At 40.3% G+C, this 14,807-nt stretch overlaps 2 protein-coding genes across 3 annotated transcripts; both read left to right on the plus strand.

Annotated features, from left to right (window-relative positions):
- Positions 1–160: 160 nt before the first annotated feature.
- On the plus strand, positions 161–1,932 carry LOC133728150 (protein NUCLEAR FUSION DEFECTIVE 6, mitochondrial-like). Of its 2 annotated transcripts, XR_009855641.1 has the most exons (4): positions 161–493; positions 595–716; positions 1,001–1,059; positions 1,717–1,932. XR_009855641.1 is itself a non-coding variant. In XM_062155562.1 (3 exons), exons 1-3 carry the CDS (start codon positions 336–338, stop codon positions 1,722–1,724), a joined length of 288 nt encoding a protein of 95 aa, XP_062011546.1. In that variant the 5' UTR covers positions 161–335; the 3' UTR covers positions 1,725–1,932. The 2 variants fall into 2 exon arrangements, 1 of the variants encoding a protein (XP_062011546.1); XM_062155562.1 differs by lacking the exon at positions 1,001–1,059.
- A 7,540-nt stretch (positions 1,933–9,472) lies between these two features.
- LOC133729571 (protein DEHYDRATION-INDUCED 19-like) lies at positions 9,473–12,826 on the plus strand. Its single transcript, XM_062157120.1, has 5 exons — positions 9,473–9,869; positions 9,954–10,093; positions 11,272–11,349; positions 11,470–11,753; positions 12,448–12,826. Exons 1-5 carry the CDS (start codon positions 9,785–9,787, stop codon positions 12,554–12,556), a joined length of 696 nt encoding a protein of 231 aa, XP_062013104.1. The 5' UTR covers positions 9,473–9,784; the 3' UTR covers positions 12,557–12,826.
- The last annotated feature ends 1,981 nt before the right edge of the window (positions 12,827–14,807 follow it).

The raw sequence follows: 14,807 nt of genomic DNA on the forward strand, positions 1-14,807 counted from the left end.
AAGAACTTGCGTACGTAAGCCGTGCCATGCGTGTAGTACAGCTGACCAATCAGTGCATATGTAGAAGGTGTTTTAGGTATTTAAATAGTGGTAATTTGGGAGTTTATTCAAAATTTCTGAGTTTGATTAGATAGTCCTATCAGTCACGTTGCACGGCAGCCGTATGTAAGACTTTGTCTTCAAGCGAAAAGAAAGTTAAGGGGAAAAAAAAAATATCCCTAGTATGATGCCACTTGGATTATCCCTAGCCACGGAGCTCATGCATAGGAACGTAGAAGACTGCTCACATCTCAAAACCTCTTCAAGGCCTCGCCAATCCTAAAACCCATAACGCCATGTCCTCCTTGGCCGCTAGGTCAGTGCTCCGCTCCACCACGTCTCGAACCACCCAGCTGCGTTCGAGGCTCGCTTTCGCAGCCAAAACCAAACCAGTCGCCTCGCCCTTTAGCATCCCCAAACAAAACCAAAACCTACTCTCTCATCGCATCTTCAGGTAAACCAATTACACACAAAACCCTAAACCCTAGTTTATTGTTAAACTTGTTCATTGTCGTTTTTGATTTACTACATCGTTTTGGAGCTTATATATGGAAGGTCGCCTGTGGAGTTGAGCTGCTGCGTGGAGACGTTGCTTCCCTACCATACAGCCACAGCCTCTGCATTGCTCACTTCGAAGCTAGAAGTCTCGCAACGCTTCTATGTTTTGATCCCTGAAGGTATAGATTGCCAATTTTCTTTTGACTTTTCGATTCATAATTCGTGATTGTATTTGTTGAAATTTGTTGTTTCTGGCATTGGAATTGGAATCGGAAGCGGTTCATTTTAGTTGCGGTTATGTTCAATTTCACGGGCTGATAGGGAAGCCAATTTGTGTTAAGCAAAGCTGTGAATTGCAAAAGACAACGCTTTTGTATTGTTTGAATTAGGTGAATCAGAAAGTGACAACTTTTTAAATATTCAAATTCTTCACTTTCTTTCTCTTTTTTCCTTTTTTGAGAAGGGGGCTGAAGTTAGATGATGATGATGGATGGATGGAAGTGCGGCCATGGCATTCAATCAGTGAGAACAATCTTTTTTCCTAGTTTGCTATCGAAATTCTTTAAGTGGCTAACTAAATGAGGATCAAGCATCAAATGTGGAGTGACTTGGATGTGCTATTTGTTGTCAACTTTTGAAATGTGCTTATTGGCATTGGAATTATTCTCTAGTAGATAGAATAGTATCAATCTAAAATTAGTGTGGGAATTTGACAGGATCAAAGAACTCTGATTGTTAATTAACAAGTAAAATTTGTTTCTAGATCGCTGATTCCCGTTATTTACTTCGTGTCACAGTTACTGATTCTAATCTTATTCCATTTATTGCTTTAACAACATCTTATAATGTAATTGGTAACACAAAGCGGTACATATTTTCTAGTATATTTTAACTTTTACCCTATGACAAGTGTACGAGATTATGCTTCGTGCTTCTTCCAAATCATTCGTAAGCTTCTTCTTCTTCTTCTGTTGACATTGGTTCTTTGAAATCCCTTTGTTTATGACTGATGATTCCTCAGCACACTTGAGATTTTGGGAGACTTGTCTTGTTGCCTTTATGTTTTACCTTGCTTAATTATTTCGTTTCAGTTGTGGACCATTTTACTATTGATCGACTTATATTCTTGCCTCAACTGCAAAGTACCATCACAGTTTACCTTTTGTTCTTTTATTGTAGGTGAATGATTGTTACCCGTTGAGATGCGCGGCATTGTCGTACTTTTCGTCAATTTCAAAGAATTTTGCAAGACTTTCTTGAGGGATTTTTCACTTTTAAAACTATTTTGTTATACAATATTAATCATTGAGGAAGTGATCTTGATATGTTTCCCTTAGTAAAAGTTAAACTATATTGCAACAGTTTTAACTATGGGATTAAATAAATAGAATTAACACATGCAATGGAACAAATCAAATTTCCTTGTTTGGAAACTTGTCTCAAGGCTTTGGTATTTGCCACGGTCCCTGTTGCAGGAAAGAGAGTCAATGATTTCCTTGCAGTCACTTTCAATTTGTGCAAGTTCAGTCTCGAAGCCACCTTCAATGCTTCATCAATCTGCTTCTATTGCTGAATTAGAACACGCAGTACTACTAGCTCCTGCTATATAAAAGCACCAGTAGTCCAGAACTCTCTGATAAATATTCCCAGTCCATACTGATTGGTTGCTAATGGGTATAGCTATGATGACCAGGATGTCAGACTCTTTTAAGAAAACATGCATGCAGTTTGAGAATGAAAGATAAAGTGATGCAAGAAGAACCGTGACAGGGGTGGCCGGTATATGCAAATTCACAATATTCCAATATTGAATCGAAACTAGGTTCTAAGAATCTCTATAACTTGACACAACACACAAGATCATCACTAGGCAAACTATAATCAGAAGCTGAAAGAAGAAGAAATAAAATAACAATAGTAGCATTAACGCAAAACATTATCAAAACCGTCTTCCAACATTCAGAGCATTTTACAACAATGGAATTATCAAACCAAGTCTACATGAAACACGCATATATAGGATTTGGCATTCTTGAACCAGGCAATTATAGAAACAGGATTTGAGCATCGGTCTTTACTCCCTTGAGTTTTTCTTCAACAACAGCCATATGTTGTTCTGAATAATTCTCGGGGTACTTTCCATCATCCGAATAGTGTTTTTCAAATGGATCAAATGGATCAATTACTAGCATCTTGAGGTTTGGTGCATTCTCTAGGATACCAATGGCCAGCTGTGTCTCGTACCAATGACCCAAAAATCCCTTCATCTTAACCATTTTCAAATTATCATTTGTGAATCCAGAATGATTCCTCATCTCTTGTGGATTAGTCTCAGACAAATGTCCTCCAACTACCAGTATTATAAGCTCTTCCAAAAGGGGTGCAGCCTTGAGAAGATCCAGCACGCAATTAACATCAAAATCGTCCTCCTCTTGCACAAGGATTCGGAATAGGATAATATCCAAGTTGAGTTGCTTGAGATTTCCATAAGTTGATGTGCTGCTAATTCGGGCTAGTTTCGCTGGCATCCGCAGATGAAGAGTCTCAAGCCGGGGACACAATGCAAATTGGATTAGTGCTTGAGGTAATAATGTTCCACTTCCCATCGGGCGTGAGAAAAAAATTCTGGATAACCTTGGAGTTTGTAGGGAAAAAAACCTGCAGTTGTGGCAGTTGTAATGTAGATTAATGTATACCAAGGAGGCAAGATTTAGTGCCGAAATCTCCATTTTGGTTCCCTCATCACAGTGTAACACTTTGAGATCGGTTAGACGATCACCAGCAACAATATTTAGGTGTGAACTACCGTTGTTGGTGCAGCAGCAATAATATAAGGCCAAGCTTTCTAGTAACAAACAAACAGAGAAGAGATTTGCCATCAAATATGGATCGACAAAAACTTGGTGTAGATGAAGAGTAGTTAGGCGATTGAATCCTTGAAAATCAGTAGTAGGAGGTCTTAGAAAACATCTCTCCAATGACAAATGTTTTAGATTTAAAGTTGGGCCAACAAGTAAACGGTGAGGGAAAACATAATCATTATTTGTACCAAGTCGAAGATGAAGCTTTTCAACTCCTTTTGTTATTGCCCAACGAGTCCATTCATCAAGGCTGACACAAGATTCTGCAGCAAGATGGCATTGCAATTTCAAAGAGTCGACCTTGTTACCTTGATATTGCTGCAAATATTTACTCACACGTCTTGCAAAGTCTTGTTTCTCCTCATACGTCGGGTATTTGCTCCCGTAAAAAGTTTAGATAGTTCAACTCTAGATTGCGCCTGGTTAGTATTGGATGAGAAAGGTGCTTCCACTGAGGAGGGGAAGCCAGGATGGTATTCACTGCGTCTTTTAGAGGTAGCAATGAGACTATGGATTCCATAATGCAATTCGGCAACTCGGTAATTCCACATCTTCTATTTCTTTCTTGCTCAACAGATACACCCATTGCTTACTTGTTGAGATTAATTACTTCTTTGTATTAGTTGGTCTTCGGACTTTGGTCGATGGAATTTAACTTTATGGAAGAGAAAGAGAGCAGCAACTTTGGGCATGAAAAGGGGATTGAGCCGGCAAGGCGGCAATAGACCAAAAAATAGTGTATCAATTGAGAAAACCCTAGAGTCCCAGGCTTTAAATACTAACACAAGTCCGTATATCTTTAACAATCCTAAGAGCAAGTTCACCCGTAGTCAAGAAATGTCAAGGTCGAAAAGTCAATGCGTCGACCAGTCAAGTAACTGTTCACTGCCACTGGACATGGGTTTCCACCCGTTTGTTTTCTTGACCAGTCAAGACTGTTCATTTTTCACTGTTCATCGATTCTTAACTGTTCATTTTCACTCTTCATTGAGTGTTTTAATTGTTCATTTTCACTGTTCATTGAATTATTATTTTTTTATTTTAAAATTAAAATATATTTGATGTAAATAGATGATAATAATGGAGATTTATGGATAATTAATGTGAGCCCCGGAAAAGTTTAACGAACTAAATTGAGATCGTTCGATAAACTACTTAACGATCTCGGTAATCATCAAAGTACTCGAGAATATTTTCAGAAATTTTCACAAAGTGAAATCCTCGATTTAAGGAGTTGGATAATAAAGTACACGACACGACGAGTTCGTGAAAATTTTCGGGAAATTTTTCGGATACCCGAGCTATATGTTATGATTTTCGGAAGTTTTGGATTAAGGAAAATCTTTTGGAAAAGAAAAGGAATTTTATGATGCAACTGGACCGTTCAATCTAGCACCGCTTCATCAGAGCTGTCCAAATTAATAAAGAAGGGAGTATAAATAGAGGCGGGATCAGATCAAAGGCTCAGATTATTCGAGACTCTCCCAGAAGCCTCGACCCGTTTCGGTAGCTAGATGACCCGCGACTGGGTCCGACCACTGCTCCTCCATCCGGCCACGTCAGGCCGGCGCACCGCCACCGATCTCTTCCTCTCGTCATCGCCGTCACGTCTGCGGTCTCAGATCGTCCATGCACTCAATGAGAAAGAAGAATCGACGGTGAGAATGTCCGACTGCTCCGGCGAATTTCTGCAAATTCTGGCGACTGATTGGGCTGTATGTGGTATGAAAATCACTCTTCTCGTCATGCTCTACAAGTCTGTGTAATTAGTTTTTCAATTTGATCAAGTTTTGACAAATTGATTTCTAGGTTGTTTCGGGTTCGGCGTTGTTGCTACCGCCGGTAGCTGCTCTGACTTCCTTGGTTCGTTTCCGACGTCATGGAGCATCAATTGAAGTCCGAGGAAGCCCAGTTTATTGAGTTGGCTGAAGTGAGGAGCTTGGGTATGTCCTGCCTCCGTCTTACCACCCCTTGTGGTGGCGGTTTGAATTTCTTTTGGGTTTAATTTCGATCACAGTGTGTCGACGTCAGCCACGATAGGTACCTGCCGAGCTGGCAGCCGGCGAGCCTAGTCAGGAAATATGTCAAGGCTTTGCCTTTTTTCTTGGCCTCGGTCAAGGAAAGCCAAACCTTGGATGGGCAAGATTGGGCCGGTGGAGGGATGATTTTCCCTTTGCCCGGTCAACACATCATCAATCCTTGCTGGTGCCCGGTCAAAACTACACCGGTGAACTTGCTATAATTGATGTCAAAAGGAAACACGAGGTATTTAGTGTTGGAATTTGATGAGAATATTTTCTTAAGGTCCAAATTTTTTATTTTTTTTTTTGAGGTAGGGCCAAAATGACTGCCCTTAAGCCATAACCAATAATGAAACCATAGAATACAAGGGGGGGGGACATAGAGCCTAAACCCCATATGACAATAAGCTTGAAGAGAACGTCCCGAAATAATATCAGGAGTCTCAACTAATTCTGTGTATTCTAACACGCACCATTTAGCAAAGAGTGCACGACTGGCTACTCTATTTGCTTTACAATTTTGGCGACATACCGGAAAGATAATGTTCACGCGGAGCCATAATACACTAATACCAACTTTCCCACTATGTTGCCACCGAAAAATAAATTCGGTGACACTTGGTTTCATCCTGCCACTAGGAGGCTGCGACCATTTGACAATGCAAGGAACTCGCTGCCGTCCTAGGCCAGACACGGCACTCAAGGTGCACATACCGGGACAACGCCTACCTCGCCCTACTAACTTAGAATAGGACATTATTAAGGGCATGAAGCCACCTAAAGCTAAAAAACAAACAAAATGCAAAAAAGAAAAAGCAAAACAATTGGCCCAGTAAAGAACTCCCAAGCCCAAATACCCTGAGGCCCAAATGGGGATCTGCACGTAGTCAGTCACCTCAGGGAGCATCCTCACCGTCGCACCTCGACACCACCGCTTGAAGCGTCCTCCTGTTTGGACCCAAAATGAGCATTTTTGCCTGACAAGGCACGTCTTGGAGAAATTGAGCCAAAGTCAGTGGCTCAAGCTATATATTGTCGACAAGTTCGAAATATATATTTAGAGGCTAAATAAAGCCTACTATGGAAGCATGAAAAGTCAACTTTAGCACATTTTCCTACTTCGGCTAGGAGAAACCGAGATAAACAAGGAAGGAGGGGTGACAGACTGATCAAATGAACTCGAAATGAGCTGAAACTCTGCAGATCCATTCTAGACAGCTCAAGGATCATTTCTTATGAAGAGTTCCAGAACTATTTTTGAGTGGAAGGCCTTCAAACAATCAGTCCAATTTTCTGCAGAAGCAAAACTGGAAAACTGGACCTGTAAGAGGTCCAGCAGCGTTTCCGGCCCAACCACATGGAAGAAAGCTCTGAAAATTTGCCACAATGATCTACACTCATTGTGGATCATTTGATGTGAAGAGGTCGAAGGCCCATTTTGAGTTCTTGGTGGAGATATAGCTGCAGAAAAATTGGAGCAGTAAGTGCTTAAACCTAACATTCCATTAGTGTTTAAGTGCTTAAACCTAACATTCCATTAGTGTTTTAAGTGCTTAAACCTAACATTCCATTAATGTTTAAGTGCTAAAACCTAACCCATTATGAGTTGTTTAAGGCCAAATAGTATTGCTTGGTAGCCTATATATAGAGGCTACAACAAGTATCAACAACAAGAACACAATTCAAAACATCTCTAAGATGATCTAAGTTCTCTCTCGAGCAACCTCTCTAAGAGCAACTCCTCTCCTTCTCTTTCTCTTATCGGTGATCATACTCCTAGTCCTAGTCTTCTCAGAAGCCGACTTTCAGTGCCACCAAATCCTCTGTCAACGTGCTTCGGTCCTAGTCTCCTCGGGAGCCAACGGTAGTGCCGCTACCAAAAAGACAACACACAATTCAACAACATCTCTAAGATGATCTAAGTTCTCTCTAGAGCAACCTTTCTAAGAGCAACTCCTCTCCTTCTCTTTCTCTTATCGGTGATCACACTCCTAGTCCTAGTCTTCTCAGAAGCCGACTTTCAGTGCCACCAAACCCTCTGTCAACGTGCTTCGGTCCTAGTCTCCTCGGGAGCCGACGGTAGTGCCGCGACCACAACGGTTACAGAACCAGCCAAGCAAGGGTAACGCCCTAGCAACCCAGCCAAGCTAAAGTCACGCTTTAGCAAGTTCTCTCTACTTCCCGGTGGTTCTCGCTCTGCTCGATCTACAACATCGAGTATCGATTGTGATTTTCAAGAAGCTCAGCAAAAGTCCTCGCCACGAGGCATAAAGAATCCCACGACGAGGTTGGTGCTCTCCTCGTCTACAATCGCTTGATAGAAGTCAGGTCAAGGGACACCCCCGACGACCGCACCCGAACGGTGCTGGCACGCCCGCGCATAAAAGAGACTGTTGACCAGCTGCAACAAAATTGGAGCCAAACACCTCCACCAGATCCTCCTCCACTCCGTCCTGGCTGCCAAAACCCGACAACACTCGACCCCCCAAATGCAATTTTGAGATGGTCAGAAACCGGCGACAACCCCCAACACCTGCCACCACCCATCCACTGATCTACAAAGCATTGGTCAGAGATCGGATCGAGTTGTGCCACTTCTGCATTCAAACCCGCCGACCCAACCAACTAGTATGCTTCCTCCTTCATTGTTTTTGGCCAGAGATGGGAGACACTGCGATCCGGTTGTAGATCCCACAGCCCAACCCGTCTACCACCACCACTCCTCCTCTGCTTTCCCCGCCCACCAACGCTTCCAAGCGGCAATGACAGGGCCCGATCTGGACACCCTGATGCCTTCAACATGCAGCCCTTACTCCGACCACCAATGTTCCACGAGGAACCACCCACGAACAACCCGTCCTGTCTAGCCCGTCCGACGACGACATCCCAAGGACGCGCCGCCGGACAAGGCATGAAGATTCGCTGGAGAAGACCAAGCCCTAGGCGCGTGCGGCGCGTTCTAAAATATTAAAATATAAGAGTTTTAATATTTATTATATGATAGGTCCAACTTTTTAATTGGATATGATTTATGTCTAAATTTAATTATTCCATTTAGGAATATGATCTTTTCTGCTCTCCGAGAAGGTTTGGTTTTTCTATGACCAATTAGGTTATAATTGGGGTGCTATATACAAAGGACAGCTGGTAGTAAATCAACGTACGGTTTATAGATCAGTGACAAGAGTGTATATATCTTAGGTAAGGGAGCAGAGACGTCAAGAGTGAGTAAATACTTGATCTTATTCCGCTATATGTATGCTGAATCAGAGGATGCGATGGTAGACTCTTCAATAAAACATGCATGGATTTTGAGATGAGAATGAAAGATAAATTGATGCAAGTTTGAGCGTGACATGGTATGCATAATTTCAATATTCCAATACTGACTCGACACTAGGTTCTACAACACATCTTTATAACTTGACACAAGTGATCACCAGGCACACTATCACAAGCTGAAAGAAGAAGAAAACAACAACAGTACTTGGCATTAACATAAAAAATTCTCGAAACCATCTACCAATATTCAGCTAAAGCAGAGCAATAATAGTAGTATGTTATTAACGGGTGTCTCAAGGCGCGCTATATTAAACACTGGACGTATATTGAGAGTCTACTTGAGAAATTTAGGTTACCTAATGCATGCATAAGTGACAAAACCCTCCACATGGGCTGGGCTTGAAGGCCCAACTGGCCCAGACTCAAGTCTACTCTTTGCATGCAATGATGCAAATCCTTCTTTTCTTTGGTTTCTTAAGAAAATCATTACTCTACCGGCCGAAATCTTATCAACGGGAAATTCATTGGCACGTTCGCTGTATTCAACATCAGAAAATACATGGTATCAGAGACCCGAAATGGTAAAAAAGCAAAAGAAAATAACAGAGAGATAAAGAGATAGTGATAGGGATAAAGAGAGAAAACTAGGACGGCGACCAGAAAGACTTACCGGACATTTCGTCGTCGACTTCCGACAGTTAGTCATCACCACACATACCACCTCCCCTTTTCCAATAATTTAAGACCTGAAACCCAAAAGAGGCCACCGTATTATAGACTCTAAACATAGTCATTCACTCACAACAAAATCTTCTTCTTCGTTATTTCTGATGCTTCCTCCTTATTTTTAAGAAAAAGTCAAATTTATCCCATTCTTATTTTTATATATTCCTCCTCAAATATCTCTTTCTGTTCCTGCAGCTCCCTGAGACCAACCTGGAATGAGAATCTCAGAGAAGCTCAAATAAAAACCTTTCCCATATTTTTCTTCTTTCTTTCTTTCCCTTGTATTAAATCTTGTTAATTTCTTCCAGCTTGGTTTGGATTTCAAATTTGATTGAATCGGTCTATAAATCGTGCAAGATGGATTCCGAGTTCTGGACCTCCCGCCTCGCCGCCGCGAAACGTCAGTACACGTTGCAGCACCATCACCAGAGCTCCCACTTGGGTTCGTACCGTGGTTTCTGTTACGTTCGTTCATTTGGATACGGGAGAGATATATATTGAATCGGATTTTTCTTGTTTTGTGTAGATCGGCTGAGCATGGATGATTTCGAGGTGGAAGACGAGGTCCGACCGGACTTCCCGTGCCCGTATTGCTACGAGGACTTCGACATCGCGTCCTTGTGTTCGCACCTGGAGGACGAGCACCCGTGCGAATCTAGAGTCACCGTACGTGGATCTTTCTCTTTCCTTTTGTTTGCATGAAGTTTCTTGATTTGGTTCTAAATGAAGAAAAAGGCAGGATCTTTGGTTTCGTCAGGTTAAATTGTTTTGCCTAATTAGGAAATTAATGTTTTGACCTTTTTTTCATTTATCACAATCACATGCATATGAGGAAGTTACCTTTGGTTTTTTGTGTCTTTGTTTTTTGGGTATTGAAATTGTGCAAAAGATTATAACTTTTTCCTTATATGGGAAATTTTTGATTCAAATCAATTTTGAGGTTGGTTATTTGCATAAGGCGTTTGTCTTCTATGCATATGGTGCATGATTGAGCTGAGCTGAGAATAGATTAGATGGTTAATGCTCCTTTTCCATGGACTCCGTTATTTCATGATGAGATTGTTTTGTAAAAGAGGGTTAAAGTAGTCGGCTTTGGATGCTTTTATTCCAATTTGGTCATTCAGTATGAGATATGCACAAACCTCAAACTGGGGAATGCCTACTTCAAATTGCAGAATGGTTGTATCATTTGATTAGTCATTTATATGATGGTTGAATTTGACTCTCCCATCATGGTATCTTCTGTTTATTATTGAATGCCTCCAGCTCTCACCCCTTGTCCTTTATATGAGGTCTGCCCGAACTATTATTTATAGTCAAGGAACTCAAATTGTTTTGGCAAGAAAAATAGTTCAATTGTGTTTTAATTTTAATAGTCTATGTTGCTTCATTTGATTAGTTTTATCGTTATGAAGTTCCCCACATGAGTTATATCCACCTGCACTGAATATGTGTGGAGAACTTCATAACGATAAAACCAATGCACTGAATATATGAAGGTTGGATGAATTAGATATTCTATCACTTGATGCCTCACCATGGTTGGAAGTTAGAAGTTGGAACAATAATGGAGAACTTTTTAACTATAAGGATTAACTTTAAGACTTAAAGTCACATTAAACTTCTTTCTGAGTTCCTAAGTAATGAAATGGTAGGTGAGTGTTAATTATTTGCTGTACTTCCACTCCTGAACTTGCAATAATGAAACTTTGTTAACTTTGTTGTAACAAAGTACTAGTCTGCTTTCCTTTAGTTACTTTGTAGTTTGGTGTAACAAAATTCTAAATTTTATTGATATTTGATGCAAAAAAGACTGAAGCTGTATTTACTTCCCTTCTTTGCAGGTTTGTCCGATTTGCTCAATTAAAGTTACACGGGACATGTTAAGTCATATTACACTGCAACATGGGCACTTGTTCAAGATATCCTTTAAACCTGAAGTTTAATAATGTTGAGATCTCACTCATTATTAAATGCCTGATAATATATAACCATGTACAGAGTTTGATTCATACATTTAGTTTCCCTTAACATAAGATCACTCGCAGAGACGTCGCAGGTTACGTAGGGTTGCTATTCCTAATAGTCAAGCACTGTCTCTCCTTGGCCGGGATCTTCGTGAGGCTCATCTCCAGGTGCTTTTAGGGAGTGGGGGATATCGATCAGAGAATGCTAATGTCACTAATGCAGCTACTGATCCATTCCTGTCATCACTTATTTTGAATTTCCCTGCATCAGGAGCAGATGAAATTTCAAAATCTGTGGTAACAACTGCTGAGGACACTCCTGCAAAGAAGTTGGCGCCATCACATATTTGGAAATCAAGGTATTGTTTTGTGTTCATCAGAAACTGTGCTTGTCATTGACTTCTAAAGCCCTTCCAATAACTATTTAAATGTTAGAAAGTGATGCGTTGTATATCAACCTCACACAATCTGAATATTGATTTATTACCTAGTTTCCTCATTCCAACATATTGTGCCAACTAATTAGTTCACTTACATGGTTCTCTCCATTCTTTCAAAAACTTGTTCTGCATGTTTCTGAATTCTTAATGCATGAAAAGTATGGTAGACAGCATATCGACCTTGGCTCTATAGACTGGAGTAGACACTGCCAAACTTTTGTTTGGATAGGTGAGGAGTTTAAACATCTTCAAGGTACAAGTGCTAATCCCCAAGGTGGTGCCTAGTCAATGCTTGAACTGAGATTTTGTGTAAAATAAGGAATTCTCCTTTAAATGCCAAAAACAAATAATCTTGTCTGAGTTTTTTCCTACATTTCTTCACATGCCTAGCTTGTAAAGGATCCATAAATTGTGTATACACATCAAGATGCAATATGAGTAATAGCTCAGTAATTAGTTTTGTCTCAAGACTTGATGGTGGAGAGGCTTTTGCCCCTCTTCCAGGCTTAATGTATGCTCAAGCGCCTATTAAGCTGTTCTTTGGACTAAATCGTTAGCTCTTTCTCTGTTTTTTGTCTCTTTCTCTCTCTCTCCCTGTCTATGTCTCTTGCAGTTTTGATCCTTCCTTGAGTCATGAAGAGCGGGAGAAAAGGATACAACAAGCTACGGGGAGAGCTGGTTTTGTGCAAGATCTGTTTCTCTCTAAAATGTTAAGTGACTAATGGAGACAGTAAGTTTTTTCTTAATAAAATTGAGTTGCTCAAGAGCATGTTAAGGGTTACTTTGTTGGGTGGGATTCTAATGGTTTTACCTTCTAAAACAACCCAATATATGCCTCCTGTGAGTGCTTGGTTGAAATAACATGTCTTTATTAGCTCCTTTCCTTCAAAGAAACATTTATATTCTTTAGTTGATGGAAAACAGTAATTTAACTTATGATAGTATAAGTTGCCATGTACATTTAAACTGGTGAATGTGATATATTTACTGTAGCGAAAAGCCTTGAATGGTTCACAATGAAGCAAATGAATGGAAAAGAGCAAATGCTCCACTGTGATGGTGAAGGAAAATTTTCAACCTGAGAACTGAATGTAAAGTTGCATCTACTGATCCTTTTGAAAGAGTAAAAAGAATCGTCATTTCTTGCTGTTGTTTACTGTCTGTTCTGCCTTCCGAACGTTTTCCGTTTCTGTTGTTGACTTGCTTTCTAAACTGATCTTGAAAGATGAAAAACACTGCAATTATTATTGTTAAGATTGATGGTAGGTGGTATCTTATTATTCACCAAAAGAGGAAAGTTAGGTTGTATCTTGAAAGAAGCCTGCGATCATATCATTTCAGCTCGCGGACTACTTTTAACACGGTAAAACAAAGACACTGACGGATGGAGAAATAGATAGTTTGGGTCTGTTTTTCAGAAACTGCATGTCATGACATGAAGAGGGAATGGAGTGGAGATGAAGAGGAATGGGGGTGATTCTTATTACCAAGGTCTCCCTCTGCAATGGCCAAGAAATGCTTGATGTTGTCGGAGTAAAGGATTGCCGACAAGGGCATCAACGACGAATATAACTTATAGCCTTCTGAGCCAACTCTTTGGGTTCATTCCTGCTACTCGACTTTTGGACCCAGCTCGATAACTGGGCAACGTTACTTTTTGAAAATTTCTCCAAAAACAGTGTTCAAAATGTTTTACTTTCATCGAGTTTATAATTTCTGTCACAAATGTTCACGCAAAGGTAGCTAAGGGTCACCTAACAGGAAGACTAGGCTAACGATGTCCGTGACAAGTGGTGTTAACAATGTCCATGGCTAATGAGAGGCAAACGATTACCTTTCCCTACGCTCATGTAAGTGAGGATAACAATGCCTATGGCAAGTGAGGCTCACAAGCACACGCCCACTCCCATGTAAGTAAAGCTAATGGTGTCCATGCAAAATGAGGCTAAGCACCCCAAAATGCGCTATATGCATTTCCAACTCTGTTGGAATCAACTCAAATTTTTTTCCTTTTTTGTTCAAAACCATAATTTTCACCCGAAGCTGTCAAAGTGGCCAGGCACTGTGCTGCAATGCACAGTTGTAGCATTTCACATGCGCCGAAGGGGTTTTATCTTGGGCCTAGGAAGCCTTTGGGTTCCCCTTGACAAAGTCAAAAATAATTTTCACCCAAAACAATAGGCCAATTTTGGCACACGGTTTTTAAGCCAAAATTGCATGTTATAATTTCCTCACCAAAAATTTTTAACTCTTAAATCATAATTTTTAAACAATTCTAGAATTAACGTAACTCAAAAATCTTGACTCGAACTTTTTTTTTACGATTTTTTCAAAGTTGGAAAACAAAAAAATTCATATAAAAAAATTGAATCGAGATTTTTGCGACTCTTCACTTGGAGAAACCCCTAAAAATAATTCTTTATTAATGGTGAGATACAAATATAGGAGAAATTCAATTAAAAATAATTTTGAAGTTTAACATGTGACATGCCATGTTGTGGAATGTTCACAAGAAAGTGGTCCATCATCCCAGTGATGGCTGTCACCATGGGCGAGGTGGAGGTCGAATGCGAAATCAATTGCCTGGATGGTGTTGGCCACCATGAACATGGTGGAGTGGGGATGGAAATGAATTGCATAAGTGAAAATTAACTCTAATAACTCTTCTAATTAGTCAATTCACCGACAAGCACCGACAAATGAGACCTATCCATTGTCTACAATTTCCATCCAAAAGCATAGAACAAATGGAAAGATTAATTTAAATTGTTTACCCAAAAAAGTATATATGGTATTCAGAAAACACATTAATCAGTGAATGTAGTTGTAGTCCTACTAACTAGTAGTCTACTACCCATTCACCGCCCACCAACTCACGTCCTATCATTGTCTTCCGCAAAGTAGAAGAAGTCAAATACTCGAAAACAAGCCAATAGCCTAACTTATGGGATGGAACCATTAAATAAAATGCGA

The sequence above is a fragment of the Rosa rugosa genome, chromosome 2 (genome assembly GCF_958449725.1).
Source record: "Rosa rugosa chromosome 2, drRosRugo1.1, whole genome shotgun sequence".
Classification (NCBI taxonomy): Eukaryota; Viridiplantae; Streptophyta; class Magnoliopsida; order Rosales; family Rosaceae; genus Rosa; species Rosa rugosa.